The 13268-nt window shown below is 53.5% G+C and overlaps 2 protein-coding genes across 6 annotated transcripts in view; one reads left to right on the forward strand and one right to left on the reverse strand.

Annotated features, from left to right (window-relative positions):
* ODAD4 (outer dynein arm docking complex subunit 4) lies at window positions 1-10189 on the reverse strand. 2 transcript variants are annotated; one of them, XM_086864313.1, is made up of 12 exons: window positions 8913-10189; window positions 8162-8293; window positions 7743-7896; window positions 5470-5531; window positions 4660-4816; window positions 3673-3897; window positions 3147-3354; window positions 1577-1663; window positions 1185-1381; window positions 930-1030; window positions 639-714; window positions 1-205 (listed from the first exon to the last, which is right to left on the reverse strand). In XM_086864313.1, the coding sequence occupies exons 3-12, from the start codon at window positions 7861-7863 to the stop codon at window positions 102-104; spliced, it is 1338 nt and encodes a 445-aa protein (XP_086720439.1). In that variant the 5' UTR covers window positions 7864-7896; window positions 8162-8293; window positions 8913-10189; the 3' UTR covers window positions 1-101. The 2 variants fall into 2 exon arrangements, with proteins under 2 accessions (XP_086720439.1, XP_023801898.2); XM_023946130.2 differs by lacking the exon at window positions 8913-10189 and adding an exon at window positions 8685-8870.
* ACLY (ATP citrate lyase) overlaps window positions 9238-13268 on the forward strand; it is a 25964-nt gene continuing 21933 nt past the window's right edge. For 2 of the 4 annotated variants that reach the window (XM_086864305.1, XM_086864308.1), the window contains exon 1: window positions 10371-10502. The gene's annotated coding sequence lies outside the window, so the exon portion shown is untranslated. Of the gene's footprint in view, window positions 10503-13268 lie in introns of all 4 variants that reach the window. The other 2 variants (XM_086864307.1, XM_086864306.1) reach the window with 2 other exon arrangements.

Below are 13268 nucleotides of genomic sequence, written 5' to 3' on the forward strand. Positions count from 1 at the left end.
TGACGCTTGCTCAATATTTATTTCATCTTCCCGCCTAGGCTCTACTTTTCCCCACTGCTCCCCTTTATTTCCTTGTGTTTTCCCCTTGTGTTTCCGTCTGCTTATGTACCGTTTCTGGCTTCCTCTGACGGCTTTTCATTTTCATTCCCTTCCTCTTTCACGTTCTCAGTGGTGTTTTTTATATCTTCACTGCTGAAGAGACGATCTGGGAAAGGAAAAGAAAACAAGCCAAGTCCTAGAACTCAGCAGCTGGGCACAAGAAAGGCTCCCTCAGCCTCAGCAGGAATCTCTCACTCCCGTTTGAGTCCTGGCAGGGCAGTCACTGAGCTGCACGGCCTGAGGGCACTGCGGGTACAGCGCCCTGCCAGGACCCCCCCAGCGAGCCCCAGGAGGACGGGCCAGGCCCGGGGTGTCGGTGACAGCCTGCAGGGGACACTCAGGGAGCGCTGCCATCTCCTGCTCTCAGCTGGGCACGGCCGGACCTGGGAGCGCAGCTGAAGCAATGCTGGACTTCCACCAAGATTTTAATTCAATACTTGCAAGGAAATGTGTGCTGTGGGAATTCTAAGGTGCTGCTGGATATGCAGAACAGGAGAGTGGGGTTTTTTCCCCATTTCTGGCTATAGAGGTACAAGTACCTTTATGTGAGAGAATCCTGTCTTTGTGGCTTTTGTTCAGCTCTGCAATGAAGCTTTTGCTCACATTATCCAAGGCCTGAAAAGGATGAAGTTCTTAATAAAAACTCCAGAAATGCAGCTACATACCCAACATTTTCCTGTTTTCTTTTGTTCTCTGCTATCATTACCAGATCCTTTCCTACTGTAAAACTGCATTTCTACAGCATTCTACTGGCTGGAGTATCCCAGCTGGAATATCAGCTACTGGCAGAGGCTGCCCAGAGCTCCTCCTCCCCTCAGCAGCCCCCTTACCGCTATGATGGCATTTTGAGCAGTTTCACTGGGCACAAGCTTCGCCTTCTCCAGAGCCCTTTCAAAATTCATGATTGCAGACTGGTAGTCTTTCATTTTCACTGGAACAGACAAGGATATCAGCTGGTTTAGCCCAGAATCAGGAGTAAGAAATAATCAAGCCAATCTGAGCAGTTGTGCTGGCTGTTAAATCCTAGAGATGTTTTCAGACCCGCTTCTCCACCCTGAGAGCAAAACCTGTGCCCACATCTTTACCTTGTGCCTGTGCCACCAGCACGGTGGCGTGGAGCTGCCACTCCACATCTCCCTCTTCATCTGCTGACTGCAGGGACTTCTGGCCATAATCTTGGGCTACTTCAGCTTTGTCCAGCTCAAGGTAGCACCGCCCAATTTCATGGAACAGCCAGGCCTTCTCCAGGCTGGATTGGACCAGTGGAATCTTCTCCTCCCAGCTTCAAGCAGAGTAAGACAGACATACCTTCACCAACCCTCACTGGGTACAGCTACCACACAACCACCGCTGTGATAGCAAAGGGTTCAGGTGTGAAAATGTCCCCAGGCATGGCTGCAGTGAGGACACAGCACTGAAGGACCATGACCTGGGTCACTCCAACCCCCTGATGCCTTTGCTGCTGGGCTGTACATACGTGTTGATGGCCTGCTGGAACTTGCCAATTCGGGCGTACACGTGGCCGATGTTGTCCAGGGCCCGGGACACGGCATCTGTCAGAGAGCTGAGACAGGGAGACAAAGGGATTGTGGCACTGACATCGTCCTGTTCCTCACTCACTCTGGGTTTCTTCAGCCTCATGGTCCCTCTGGTGCTCCCCGTGCTCTCAGAGAAGCCTTGGGAAGCAAAGGGTCCATGTCAGGCTGAAAGTCATGAAATCAAGGTTGATTTTTGATTTTATCTACAGCTGACTCCATGAAGAAATGGTTTAGGGAACCATTTCCACAGGGGAAATGGTTTAGCTTTGCCTTTGATTATTATTATTTTGTGTGCAAATCTAGCAGTCCTTGGGAAAGTCTTTTCACTTTTCTTTGCCCGTTTCCCTCTGTGTCCCTGAAAGTCACAGATGATTTTTGTCTTTCAAAGCAAAGACCCAAAAAGGTGTCTGCAGTGTGCCTGCAGGCTCCTGACACCTGCGCTGATCCCGTGCTTGGACCGAGCTTTGCTCCATGCTACAGGCAACTCCCTCTGTAATAACAGGCTATGTGGGCTTTTATTTTTTTTCTTAATTACCCTCATTCTCATCTTCAGAAGTGCCCTTGCCTACCCTTACCCTGGAGATGGAAAAGTCAATGCGAGGAGCAGATAAATGCGATGGGAGTCATGGAACCGCAGACGGGTTTGGGTGGGAAGGGACCGTAAGGATCATCCAGTTCAAACCCCCCCATCACGGGGTCATTAACGCGTCATTAACGAGTCATTAACAAGTCATTAACGAGTCATTAACGTCATTACCGGCTGCAGCCGCCAGAGGGCGCGGCCCGCCCGTCACCGCCGGTCCTTCCCGTTCAGAGCGGTCCCAACCCCGCGCGTCTCCTCTCCTGCAATTCCTGCCTTTACCTGGCCCTGCTCGGGGAGCGGCAGCACCAGGAGAGAGGCAGCCTTTTCCTAAACCAACATTCGTTTCCAGAAGGATTTTTGAAAATGAGAAACAACCCTTCCGTGACATTTTAAAAGCTCAGTGCGCTACTGCCAAACAGAAGTCCCAAATCGCTTCAAGGCACTGTGCCATGATTTCTGCTATGCTTTGCAAACTCTTGCTAAATCTAAGATTACATTTTGCTCCACTGTGGTTCAAGAGCCATGTGTCCAGTGCAGACAGGCAAGTGCACCTGGAAGAGACCTTTATTTCAAGCCATGCTTAATGGTCTCTATGAAAAGGAGTTAAAGACAAAATGTAGCAGAAAACTGATGCAATTTCAAGGCTTATCTTCCTGAGAAGGAAATGCTTGAGACTGGGACTTGTGTTCTTTTGCTTTACTACAGCAGAGATTTTGATGTGCTCTGTGCTGTGGATCCTTAAAAATCTGCTTCAGGCTCCTTAGTTTGAAATAGTGAAGATAAAAAGTCACCACAGAACACTTGGGCAGAGCTGAATGTATAACCCTGTTAAACTCCCCAGGTGAGAATTGCATTACCTAATGCTAAAACACCCCCACAGAGGCGCTTTCCCCTTTCTCCACCCACCTGAACTTCCCAGAACTTACTTCTGCCTGGCACAATCCAGATCCATCTTATGGCTGCGCAAAGCTGCCTCCATCTGTCCCATGGCCAACTGTGCACTCCCAATGCAGCTGTGGAGGTTCCCAATCAGTTCATTCTTGTTGGGAACTTCATTCTCAGACCATGTTTGGATCTTTTTCAGCATGCGCTCAGCTTTCCTGCAGCTTTCCTCAGCAGAACCTCTGGCCAGCACTGGGGACAGGGAGCAGAGTTTGACACCGGAGTGTGACACACAGACATTGAGAAGTTGTGAGTTCCCCATCCCTGGAAGTGTTCCAGGCAAGCTTGGATGGGGCTTGGAGCAACCTGGGATAGTGCAAGGTGTCCCTGCCCGTGGTGGAGGGTGGAACAGGATGAACTTCAAGGTCCCTTCCAACCCAAACCATCTTGGGATTCTGTGATACTCAGGAAGCGAGACCTGGTGAAGTGGCTAACCCTCAGACAAAGCTTGGGAATAGTTAGAGCTCCCCACAGCACTGGGAGGCACTCAGCTGCCAGCCAGGAACCTACACAGATCAATATCCTCCATATTCTTTGCGATGGATCTGCTAATGTCAGATGGTTTCTGTTTCTTGTCCTGCATCCACCCCTGCCGCAGGACCTTGCGCTCGTACACCCGGGCGTAAATCGGCTTCTGCTGCTGCCAGAAGTCCCGCCGGTGGTTCAGGTAGGAGATGCCATCCAAAACCAGGTCCATGACTTTGATCCCCTGCCTTGTGCTGCTCTGCATCAAGTCTGGAAATGAGATAAGATAGAACCCAGGTGAGAATCAACAGACCTGAGCTGCAGCTCAGGGGGGAATTGATTTGGAATGTTTTTCTGTTCTGACACAGTCCTGGATATTAAAGTGCCACATGCTCCTCAGAGCTGAGGTGATGGGGGAGTTAACAATGAACTGTTACCCATCCTGTGTGGTTCAGTGAGCTGAGCTGCTGTTCCAGCCTCATATCTGCTGCCTTCTCTGCTGATCAGAGCCAAGAAGGGGCCCTGTAAGTGGGGCCGGCTGTGCTGAGTACTTGTCCTCTGGGACAAATCATCTGTATGGCACATCTGTATTGACAGGGCACTTTGAACAGTGCTGTGGATCAGGTTGGCAGATGGAAACTGAGAGGGTTTTTACCTGCCTGCAAACCAGACCGCCCACATGTGTAATTAATACTGGCAACACTGTAAAACCTGTGAGCAAACCAAACCTTAATCACTTCTCTATTTCTGGGTGAAAAGTTCCCTAGAAATATGACTAAAGGAGAATCATCTTTGTGCCTTTTTCTAAAATAAGATACTTCTCCAATTCCTGCATCTTGACCTTAACAGCATTTATAACAAACCCAGAGTCCCTGAGCAAACACCTGCCTGTGTCCCCACCACTGCAAGCACCATGTGCTACGTGAGCTCTGGTACAACTAATGAAGAGTCACAGGAATATAAAAGAAGAAAAGAAATAAAGAATAAAAAAGGGATGAAAGAAAAATAGAATCTGCTGAGAAAGATAAATACCTTCATCCTTGAGCAACTTCTCCAGGTATGCTTTGTCAGCATAAAGCTCTCCCAGAAGCTGTTGCTCTGTTTTTGGACTCTGCTTCTTTGTCTGTTTTTGATCCTTTTGATCCTTTGGTTTGTTTTGCTGTTTCTGGTTGTCTTTTTTGCTCTGCAGCTAGAAAAAAACAAAAGGAGTGCATCAGTGTGGAACACTGGAATGAGCAGAATTCTGTTTATACTCCATATAAGATAGCTTATTTTTAAAATAAAAACAAAAAAACAGCTGTTTTGACCATGAGCAACTGAAATTCTGCAGCTAGTTGTGCTCCCTGGGGACCACAAGGGTGTTACAAAAAGGGTAAGAACTAGTTCTGACCTCTCAGAGGAACACTACTGCAATGGAGCACCCAAAAGTGAAGCAATAAAGAAAGTGTCCATTATCAAAACTGTGACCCTTAAACATCAGGTAAACCCAAAGTCAATATTGGAGCTTGCTGTGCCCTCCTCGACCTCTGGGCTGTTACTCATTAGCCTCGGATGGGTGACTGGCAACACCCCCAGATATGGATTGGAGGAGAAATTCTGAGTTTTGTTCCTACATGGTGGCTCCTCCTGCCCTTCTGCCTTCCCCTTTAAATTCTGCGTGGCTTGAGCCAGACCTGCATTAGAAGCAGGTGACAAACACTCTCAGGACAGGCTTTTAATGCTCCAGAGGCCCTTCAGCATGCTCCCTGCTCCCTGTCCCTGCAGGGACTGTCACTCCTCTGGTGCCCCTTTCAGCATTACAACAACTCTAGAAACTTCTTCAGCAAGAGCCCCGTGCTGTACCTCTGCCTGCCTGCTCACAAAGCACAGCTCCTCCTTGCTCTCCAGCTTCAGCGAGGATGGGTCTGCAGACACAGAGGAGTCTGTGTTAGTGCTGCACAGCAGCCATGCAGGATGTTGTCAGCAAAATGCCCAGAAAGATGCCAAGCCAAAAACAATTGGTTTCAACCAAAGACTTTCTAATTTTTTCCCATGGACTGGGGGTGTTCTGGGAGCAGGGAACACAGCTCATCCTCCAGCTCCTCTTGGGATTTAAATTCACAGGGCACCAGGGGCTCCTGTTGCAATGTTCCTACAGAGAGGGTACATCCTGCATGGAAACTGGAGGAGAAGGATGCAGGTTCTTCTGGGGGATCACAGCTGGAGCATAAAATGGAAGGAAAGGTATTTTAAAGGTTTGTGCACTGATTAGGGCAAAAGGCTCATTGTGTTTTCACTTGACCCCCAGTACCACCATCTGTCTGCAGCCTTGAGGAACAGCTTTGTCTGCTCTGAGGGAAGGACAGAGCCTCCAAGGCTGCTGCGGAATTCCCTCTGGCACAGCCACGGGGCCCAGACCAGCAGCACAAGCCAGGCAGGCCATGGGAGCAGGTGTTGCCATCCATCCAGGTGAAGCAGAGTCAGGGAATCAGTTTGGGGATGTACCCTGTTAATGTGTGTGCATTTCCCAACTATTCAAACATCTAGATCTATGCTGACGTGTTTCCATGCTTCCCTGCATCTCAGAGCTATTGACTGATTTAAAGTAAGAGTTTTCTAGATTTTAATCCATTCTTGTGCCTGCAGCCCAAGGGGTCCAAAGGTGGTTAGAGCTCTTGGTGTGGGATATTCAGCTGGGAAGATTTCAGCTGGAGTTGTGATGATACCCGAGCATTGTGCTAAGCTCAGGAAGCAGCAGGAATGGAGGAAAGCAAGCCAGATCTGGAAACCTTCCCTGTTTTTTAAATAACTACCCCATATGAAAGCGCTGCAGGCTCTGGTGCCACTGGCACGTGTTAATCCCTGGCACTGGGGGAGGGCTGAAGTTTTGAAATCCTGTGAGAGGGAGGCCCTGGCCTAGCTGAGAATCTGTGTGGGGTGTGAGTGGGGCGTGCACTGGGCAGGGACAGGCTCTGGGATCCACCGGGGCGGCTCCAACCCACCCTGCAGGTTTGGCAGCCCCAGAGGAGCCCGGCACGGGTGTTCCACTCACGTGTCAGAGGTGGCAGCCCCAGGCGAGCTGTGTCTGTGCCCCACAGTGGGGCACATCCTATCCGTGTCTGCTGGCAGGGCTGAGAGAAAAACTAAGGGAAAAGGGACGAGTTTTCTGTTTGTTTTGAACCCCACCAGGTCCTTGGCCTTTCCTGTCTCTACAGGACCTGCTCGGTGATCTGAGCCAGGAACGGTGAAAGCAGAGCTCGTTAAAAGAGTCAACAGTTTCACTGCTCTTTTGCAATGAAAACTGGAGGAGAGTCAGGATTTCAGGAGGCCAGTCTGAGGTAGCATGGCACGTATCATTCCAAGCTTTGAATACAGGGATAAAGGTCTCAAAATGGATTCTGTCGTTACAATCTCTGTTGGAAGTAGATCATAGAATCATGGAATCCCAGAGTAGTTTAGATTGGAAGGGACTTTAGAGCTCATCCAGTTCCATCTCCTGGAATTCCACCTCCCATAGGCAGGGACACTTTCCACTAACTCAGGGTGCTCCAAGCCCCATCCAACCTGGCCTTGGGCACTTCCAGGGATCCAGGGGAAGCCACAGCTTCTCTGGGCAACCTGTGCCAGGGCCTGCCCACCCTCACAGGGGAGAATTTCTTCCCAATATCCCATCCAACCCTGCCCTCTGTCAGTGGGAAGCCATGCCCCCTTGTCCTGGCACTCCAGGCCCATGTAAATTGTGTCTCAAACTCTCTCATCAGCTCCTCTCGTGTACTGGGAGGCCACAAACAGGTCACTGATGAGATGAGCTGCTCTGGTCTGTATTCTCTGGAAAGTCTTCATGATGATTTTGAAAACTGGAGTGTCAGGATTTACCTACAGAACTAAAGGGATCAGACACTGTGTATGAACAGTTCAAGGGAGAAAAAAAAAGAATGAAAGAAAAAAAGAGCAGGGTTGGCTCTTTGTGGCGCTTCCTGGTGCTTCTGGATTTATCAGCCACAAATAATACAGGCCCAGAAGCAGAGAGGCTCTGGTGTGGGGCTCTTGGGTCACTTGCAGAGCTGATTTGTCATCTGCTGTGCCCTGAACAGCATTGTCCAGGCTCATGGGGGCCAGAAAGTGACACTTCTTACTTCCAATGCAGTTGACAATCGCCTCCTCGGCCTTGTTGATGCCCAGTTGGAACTTGTGCATATCTGGGCGGAGCCTTCGGCCTCGGTGGTAAAACACCAGCGCAAACTCAAAGTCACCCATGGTGTACAGGGCCTCTGCTTTTTGGTAAAGCCCCTAAAACGACATTTGGGGGAAGAAATTAATAAAATTAGGGAAAACTTTAACTCCTGTCAGGCATACATGAGAGCCCAGGGCTGTAATAACTTGCATACATTTAACCCCAAACCTGGAGGTGCCTGAGAACCTCAACAGCTCCGAGAGCAGCAGCAGTCTCAGGAGTGTTTGGAGTGAGCTCTTTCCTCATAGCTCTGCCTTGGACCCTGCAGGGTCTCACAGATCCAGACAAGCTTTGTCACCCCCTCCTGTTTCAGCTGGTTACCTCGGGGAATGTTTTGTCAATTTGAAGCGAGGCTTCAGCATCTTTCAAGGAGTTTTCTGTGTCTCCAAGTTTCAGAAAACACTTGGAGCGGGTGATGAGGCAGTGCTTGTCTCCTGCTCTCAGCTTCAGTGCCTGGAACCACAGACATGGACACATCACCAGTGCTGGACACGTCACCACACACGGATGTCACCTGTGCTGGCTCAACACCACAAATACACAAGTGCAGGTATTTGATGCCACAGTTCCCACATGGATCTTGATGATGGATGAGGATAAAACTGCAAGTATTTTACTGAAAATGGTATTCTCTTGTTTTTCACCGCTTCTCTGCGCTGTAGGCGCTGCACTGTCCCTGAACTGCCCTATCTGGGGACAGGTCCCTCGGTGCCTCCCCCTCTAGCCGCGGGTCCCTCCGGTGCCTCTTCCCCCGCCTGAACCGAACCGCGCCTCATCACGGGGAACCACCCGAGGCCCCTCCCGCCGTGGGCAGGCCGGTGCCCTCGGGCCGCAGCGCCCTCACGTCATTGAAGCAGCCCAGAGCCTTGTCGTGCAGGCCGCGCCGGCTCAGGGTTGTCCCCTCCGTCATGAGACTCCCGAAGGTAACGACGGGCAAGGACTCATCGTCCGCCATGGCTGCGCCGCGGCGCCGTTGCCAAGCAACGGCTACACAGCAACACCTGCTTCCGGTGAGCTGCCCCGCCCCGGAAGTGACGAAACGCGCGCCCGGCCCCGCGCCCACGTGGGTTACCGGTGTCACGGGCGGCCCCGGTCGGATCCCGGTTGTGGCCCGGCGGGTGCTCGCCGTGCCTCTGAGCCGACTTCACTCCGTGCCCGTGGGGTTCTGTTCTTCCACCTGCGTTCCCGGAGCCCTGCCCGGCCGGGACGGGTGGGAGCGCGGCCGCTCAGTACAGCCGCGGTGCCCCGGCGGCTGCCGAACACCGGGCAGAGCCGGTTCCTCTGCCTCAGCGGGCAATGGCCTGTGTGTTCCGCAGGGGCAACACGAGGGCACGCACGGCCTTCCTACAGTCGGTTATTCGGTAGCGGTTTCACCGCTGAGGGGTCTAACGCTGGCCAAATAAAGCCGAACGGCGAATGCGGCTGGCTCACTCCCGCCAGCGCTCCAGCCCTGACTTTATCTTGGCGCTGGCTCAGACCCTGCGCCAACATTTGTGCTTGAAACACTTTGTTCCTGCCAAGTGACTCAGAGTAAGGGCGGGGGGAGGACATGTGTCCCGCTCGGAACCGGTGACTTTTAATGTCACCACGAGGCAGATCAGCTCCGGAGCACGCTCGGGGCTGCCCCGGGCCTGGCCGGGGTGGGGGTCACGCCAGGGTGGGGACACACGCACTGCCGAGCTCCGGAGTGGGCGGCGGGGCTGACACACCCCGTCCCCAGGGAGCCGCGCAGGGAATTTCAGGCAGATTAAGCGCTCGGTAACTGTTTTGCAGGGAGATTTTCCCCCCACTGGCACAGATAGGTATAACACGCCGTCCCCAGCGGGTTGGGCAGCACGGCTATGCCCGGCCTGGTGACACTGTCATGGGGACACCACAGCCCCGGCCATGGGGCAAGGCCGCCCGTTCACCGCGCCCGGTGCTCCCTCAGCCGCTGATGAGCGCGTTAGTCACGGGCTGGAAATGGCAGGGGAAAAGTGAATGTGCGGTGGGAATTCCCGGGAAACAGGAGAATCGTGACGGCTGCTTGTGAGGAAACGGAGCAGTGGGGCGGCAGGACGCCCCCGGTGCTCCGGGATGGTCCGGGAGCGTCGCAGCGGTCTCGCCCCGCCGCCCCGCTCCCGCTGCCGCGTCCTCGGCGATGGCGCTCCAGGGGGGCCGCCCGCAGGGGCACCGGTGACCCGGCTCCGGCAATCCCGCCGCTCCGCCGTGGGTACCACCGGGCACCGCCCGCCCCCGCAGTCACAACACGGCCGTGGGAGGTTTCTCGGCACGTCCCGGCGCTGTGGAAGGAGCCCCATTCCCGCCGCCGGTACCGCTGGGTGGTGGGCCTGTTGACGTCATCGTGGCGGGTGACGTCAGCGGCGGCTGGTCCGGCGTGGGGGGGTCACGGCCGAGGGCGCCGCCGGGGGCGGGGCGAGGGTGCCGGAACTACGACTCCCACAAGGCTACGCGGCCACACCCCATCGGCGGCGGCCAATGGGTGCGCGGCAGGCGCTCAGGCAACGCGCACGTGGCAGCGGCGGCGGCCAATGGGCGGCGGCGGCGGCCGTAGCCCGATGGGCCGGGGAGGCCGCGCTCCGCGAACAAAAGGCGGCGGCGGCGTGAGCGGGGCTGGAGCGGCGGCGGGGCCGGAGCGGCGACGGAACGGAGCGGGGCCCAGGTGAGTGCTGGGGCGGCTGTAGCACCGAGCTATGCCCGGCACGTGGCAGGGCTTTGCACGGCCCCTCTCCCGGCGCTGCTGCGGCGCCCACGCGCCTGGGCAGGGAGGAGTACTGGTTCTGGCCGGTTCCGGCCCTGATGGCTCGCGGTAGGGCGGGCGAGCCCCGGGCGCGGCCCGCAGCCCGCGGGAGCGCCGCGGGCTCGCTCAAGTCGCGGCTGTGCCGGCGGGAGCGGCCGTCCCGGTGCGGTCCGGAGTGGAGCCCCTCGCTCCCACCCCTTACCTTGCGGGCGCCGCCGCCGCCTCTCCGCTCGGGTCTCCCCGCAGCGCTGCCGCTGCCCGCCCGGGTCCTGGCGGCCGGGGCGGCTCTGGGGCACGGGCCGTGTGCCGTGGGCACAGCGCAGAGATAACCAAGGGACGGGAAAGGGCTCCGGCTTTACGCGTTTTTCTCCCCTGGTGCAAGGGGACCTTGGCCGAAGCGTTGCTTCCCCGGCCGTAAGGAAAATCCTTTGGTGGCCGTCCTGGAGGAGCAGCCCCGCTTCAGGATCCCGCTGTTCCCGTACGGGCAGCACCGTGCACAGCCCGTGTGTCGCTCCCTTCTCGGGACACTTGGCTGTGCTCCAGCTCTCCTGTTTGCCGCTTGCAAACACCTCCTGTTTGTCTTACTGCTTTCGAAATTCTCATCCTGCTGTACAGACTCTCCCTTCTCTCTGCTGATCAGTTTGTTGTCTGCGGGCTGAAAACTGAGGTGCACCCTGACTATCCTGTTTGTAGGTGTCTATACTCTTTCTGCTCCCTAATTTGGTTTAGAGCTCAGAGTATCAGCTCTTTTGCCCAGTGTTGTTACCCAAACCCTGCTGGGTTTCCTGCATGTGAGACTTTGCAGCTCTCTCCAGATATCAGGGCTCTTCCCACAGTTCCAGCAGTGCCTGAAGTGGTTCCCAAACAAGGACAGCCACAGTTGAAAGTCCTGCCCAGCCGTGGTGGCCAAGGAGCCCTTTACTGCTGTACATTATGCAAGTGATTTAAGGCATAAGCTTGTTAAGGAGCCCCTAGGCTGCAGAAGAAGATGATCTTTAATGACAGGATTCCCAAATTTCCCCCTTGTGGCACTGGGTGGCCACCAGGTGTGGGGAGCCCGTCTGCTGCTCTCATGTAACTGGTGTGTGCTCCTCCCTGGCTGCTGTGTGTTTCTCGGAGATTCTGTGTGTGCAGGGAGCCTCCCCCAGAGCTGGGCATGCAGCACCTGTTTGCATCACCTCACACAGCATTTCCTAACCGCAGCTGCGGGACCGTGACCTCATGTTGGCTGCGGCACTGAGCCCTCACCGTCCTCTGATGAAACACACGGGTCTGCCAGGTGGGAGCTGATGTAACTTTTCATGCTACCATGGGCTGAAAATACTGGCTTAGCTTGAACTGTGTTAATAAATGACCCGGAATGAAGAGGCTGCTTTATGGTGTGGGTTTGTTGACATAATTCTTGGGAGAGTGGGTGTCAAGTCTTCACTAGAGAGGGAGTCTTTTCCTCCTGCTCTGAAGTGTCGTTCAGGTGCGCTTGGAGGATGGTACTAATCTGGATCTCAGAGAATTCCATATGTGAGCACCACATTCTGTGTGAGCACAGATTGGTGAAGCTGAGTTACATATCTTCTTCTGGTTAGAAGAAAAACAAACTAAATCAATGTCTGTAGTACTTTTTCTCCCCTTGCAGAGCAGACTGTGTCATGCTGAGCACTGCTACATCACTGATCTCCTAGGAGTCAGGGAGACTTTACCTGAGAATGCCTCCCTGTTTCTCCATCTGTGTTTCCTTTGGATTTGTTGCATGCACCCTTCAGCTGGTTGCTTATATATTGGGGTAGATGTATCAGCTGTGTCACAGCAAACACAACATCCAGCTCGAGGACTCTTGCCTGCCTTGCTGCCATCCCACTGATTTTCTCTGTCAATACATTCTGGAAACTTTCCCCAAGCATCAATTTCTTTGCATATATTTGACAGGTGATGTTTTGAGGGAATAACTACTGCTGAGCTCCTGAAAATATGATCTAATCCATGTCTCTTACTTGCTCTGGACTTGCCAGCAAAGGCAGGAATCCAGCTCTTTTTTAATTGGTGGGTATGGATGATGAGAGAAAGGTCCATGAGGTGTTGCAGGGAAGCTGTTTATGTTGAAGCCCCACTAAATGAAGACAAATCATTCATGGAACTCTGTGGCACTTGTGCTGCTGACATGAATCTGCTGTTGTGTGTGGTGTGTTCAAGGTCTGGGGCAGTGGTGAGAAAATTGCTGATCATTCTTGGCTAATGCACGCTGAACAGAGCAGTGGAAGAGAAAATTGTTATCCCACAGCTTGTGTTTTGGTCAGAGAAAGGAAAATGTTTCCTGAGTTTATCTTCAGAGGTGGAGCTGCTGCTCTCCCCAGCGCTGGTAAGCACTGCAGGTGCTAAACATGACTAAAAATAAAATTATTCTGACAGATGAGAGTTTGAACCTGTCTCATTCCTGGGAAACTGGGGAGATTCAGTTCCTCTGTAATGACCTGAGTCTGTGGCCCTGCTTGGTGTTAGCAGAACAGATGCAGAGAGTTAATGGACTTGCTCTGATCGTGTCTCCCTGGTTGTCAAGGGACCTGCACGAGCACACATAGCCAGGAATTGCTGATGCCCTATGGATTATTTTCCTGCTGATCTCTTAGCTTAACAGTTCAGCAGACTGAAGCAATTGCTTTATGTTCTCTGTCCCACGAGAAAGGCAGGGTTAGA

The sequence above is a fragment of the Cyanistes caeruleus genome, chromosome 27 (genome assembly GCF_971803275.1).
Source record: "Cyanistes caeruleus chromosome 27, bCyaCae1.hap1.1, whole genome shotgun sequence".
Taxonomy (NCBI): domain Eukaryota; kingdom Metazoa; phylum Chordata; class Aves; order Passeriformes; family Paridae; genus Cyanistes; species Cyanistes caeruleus.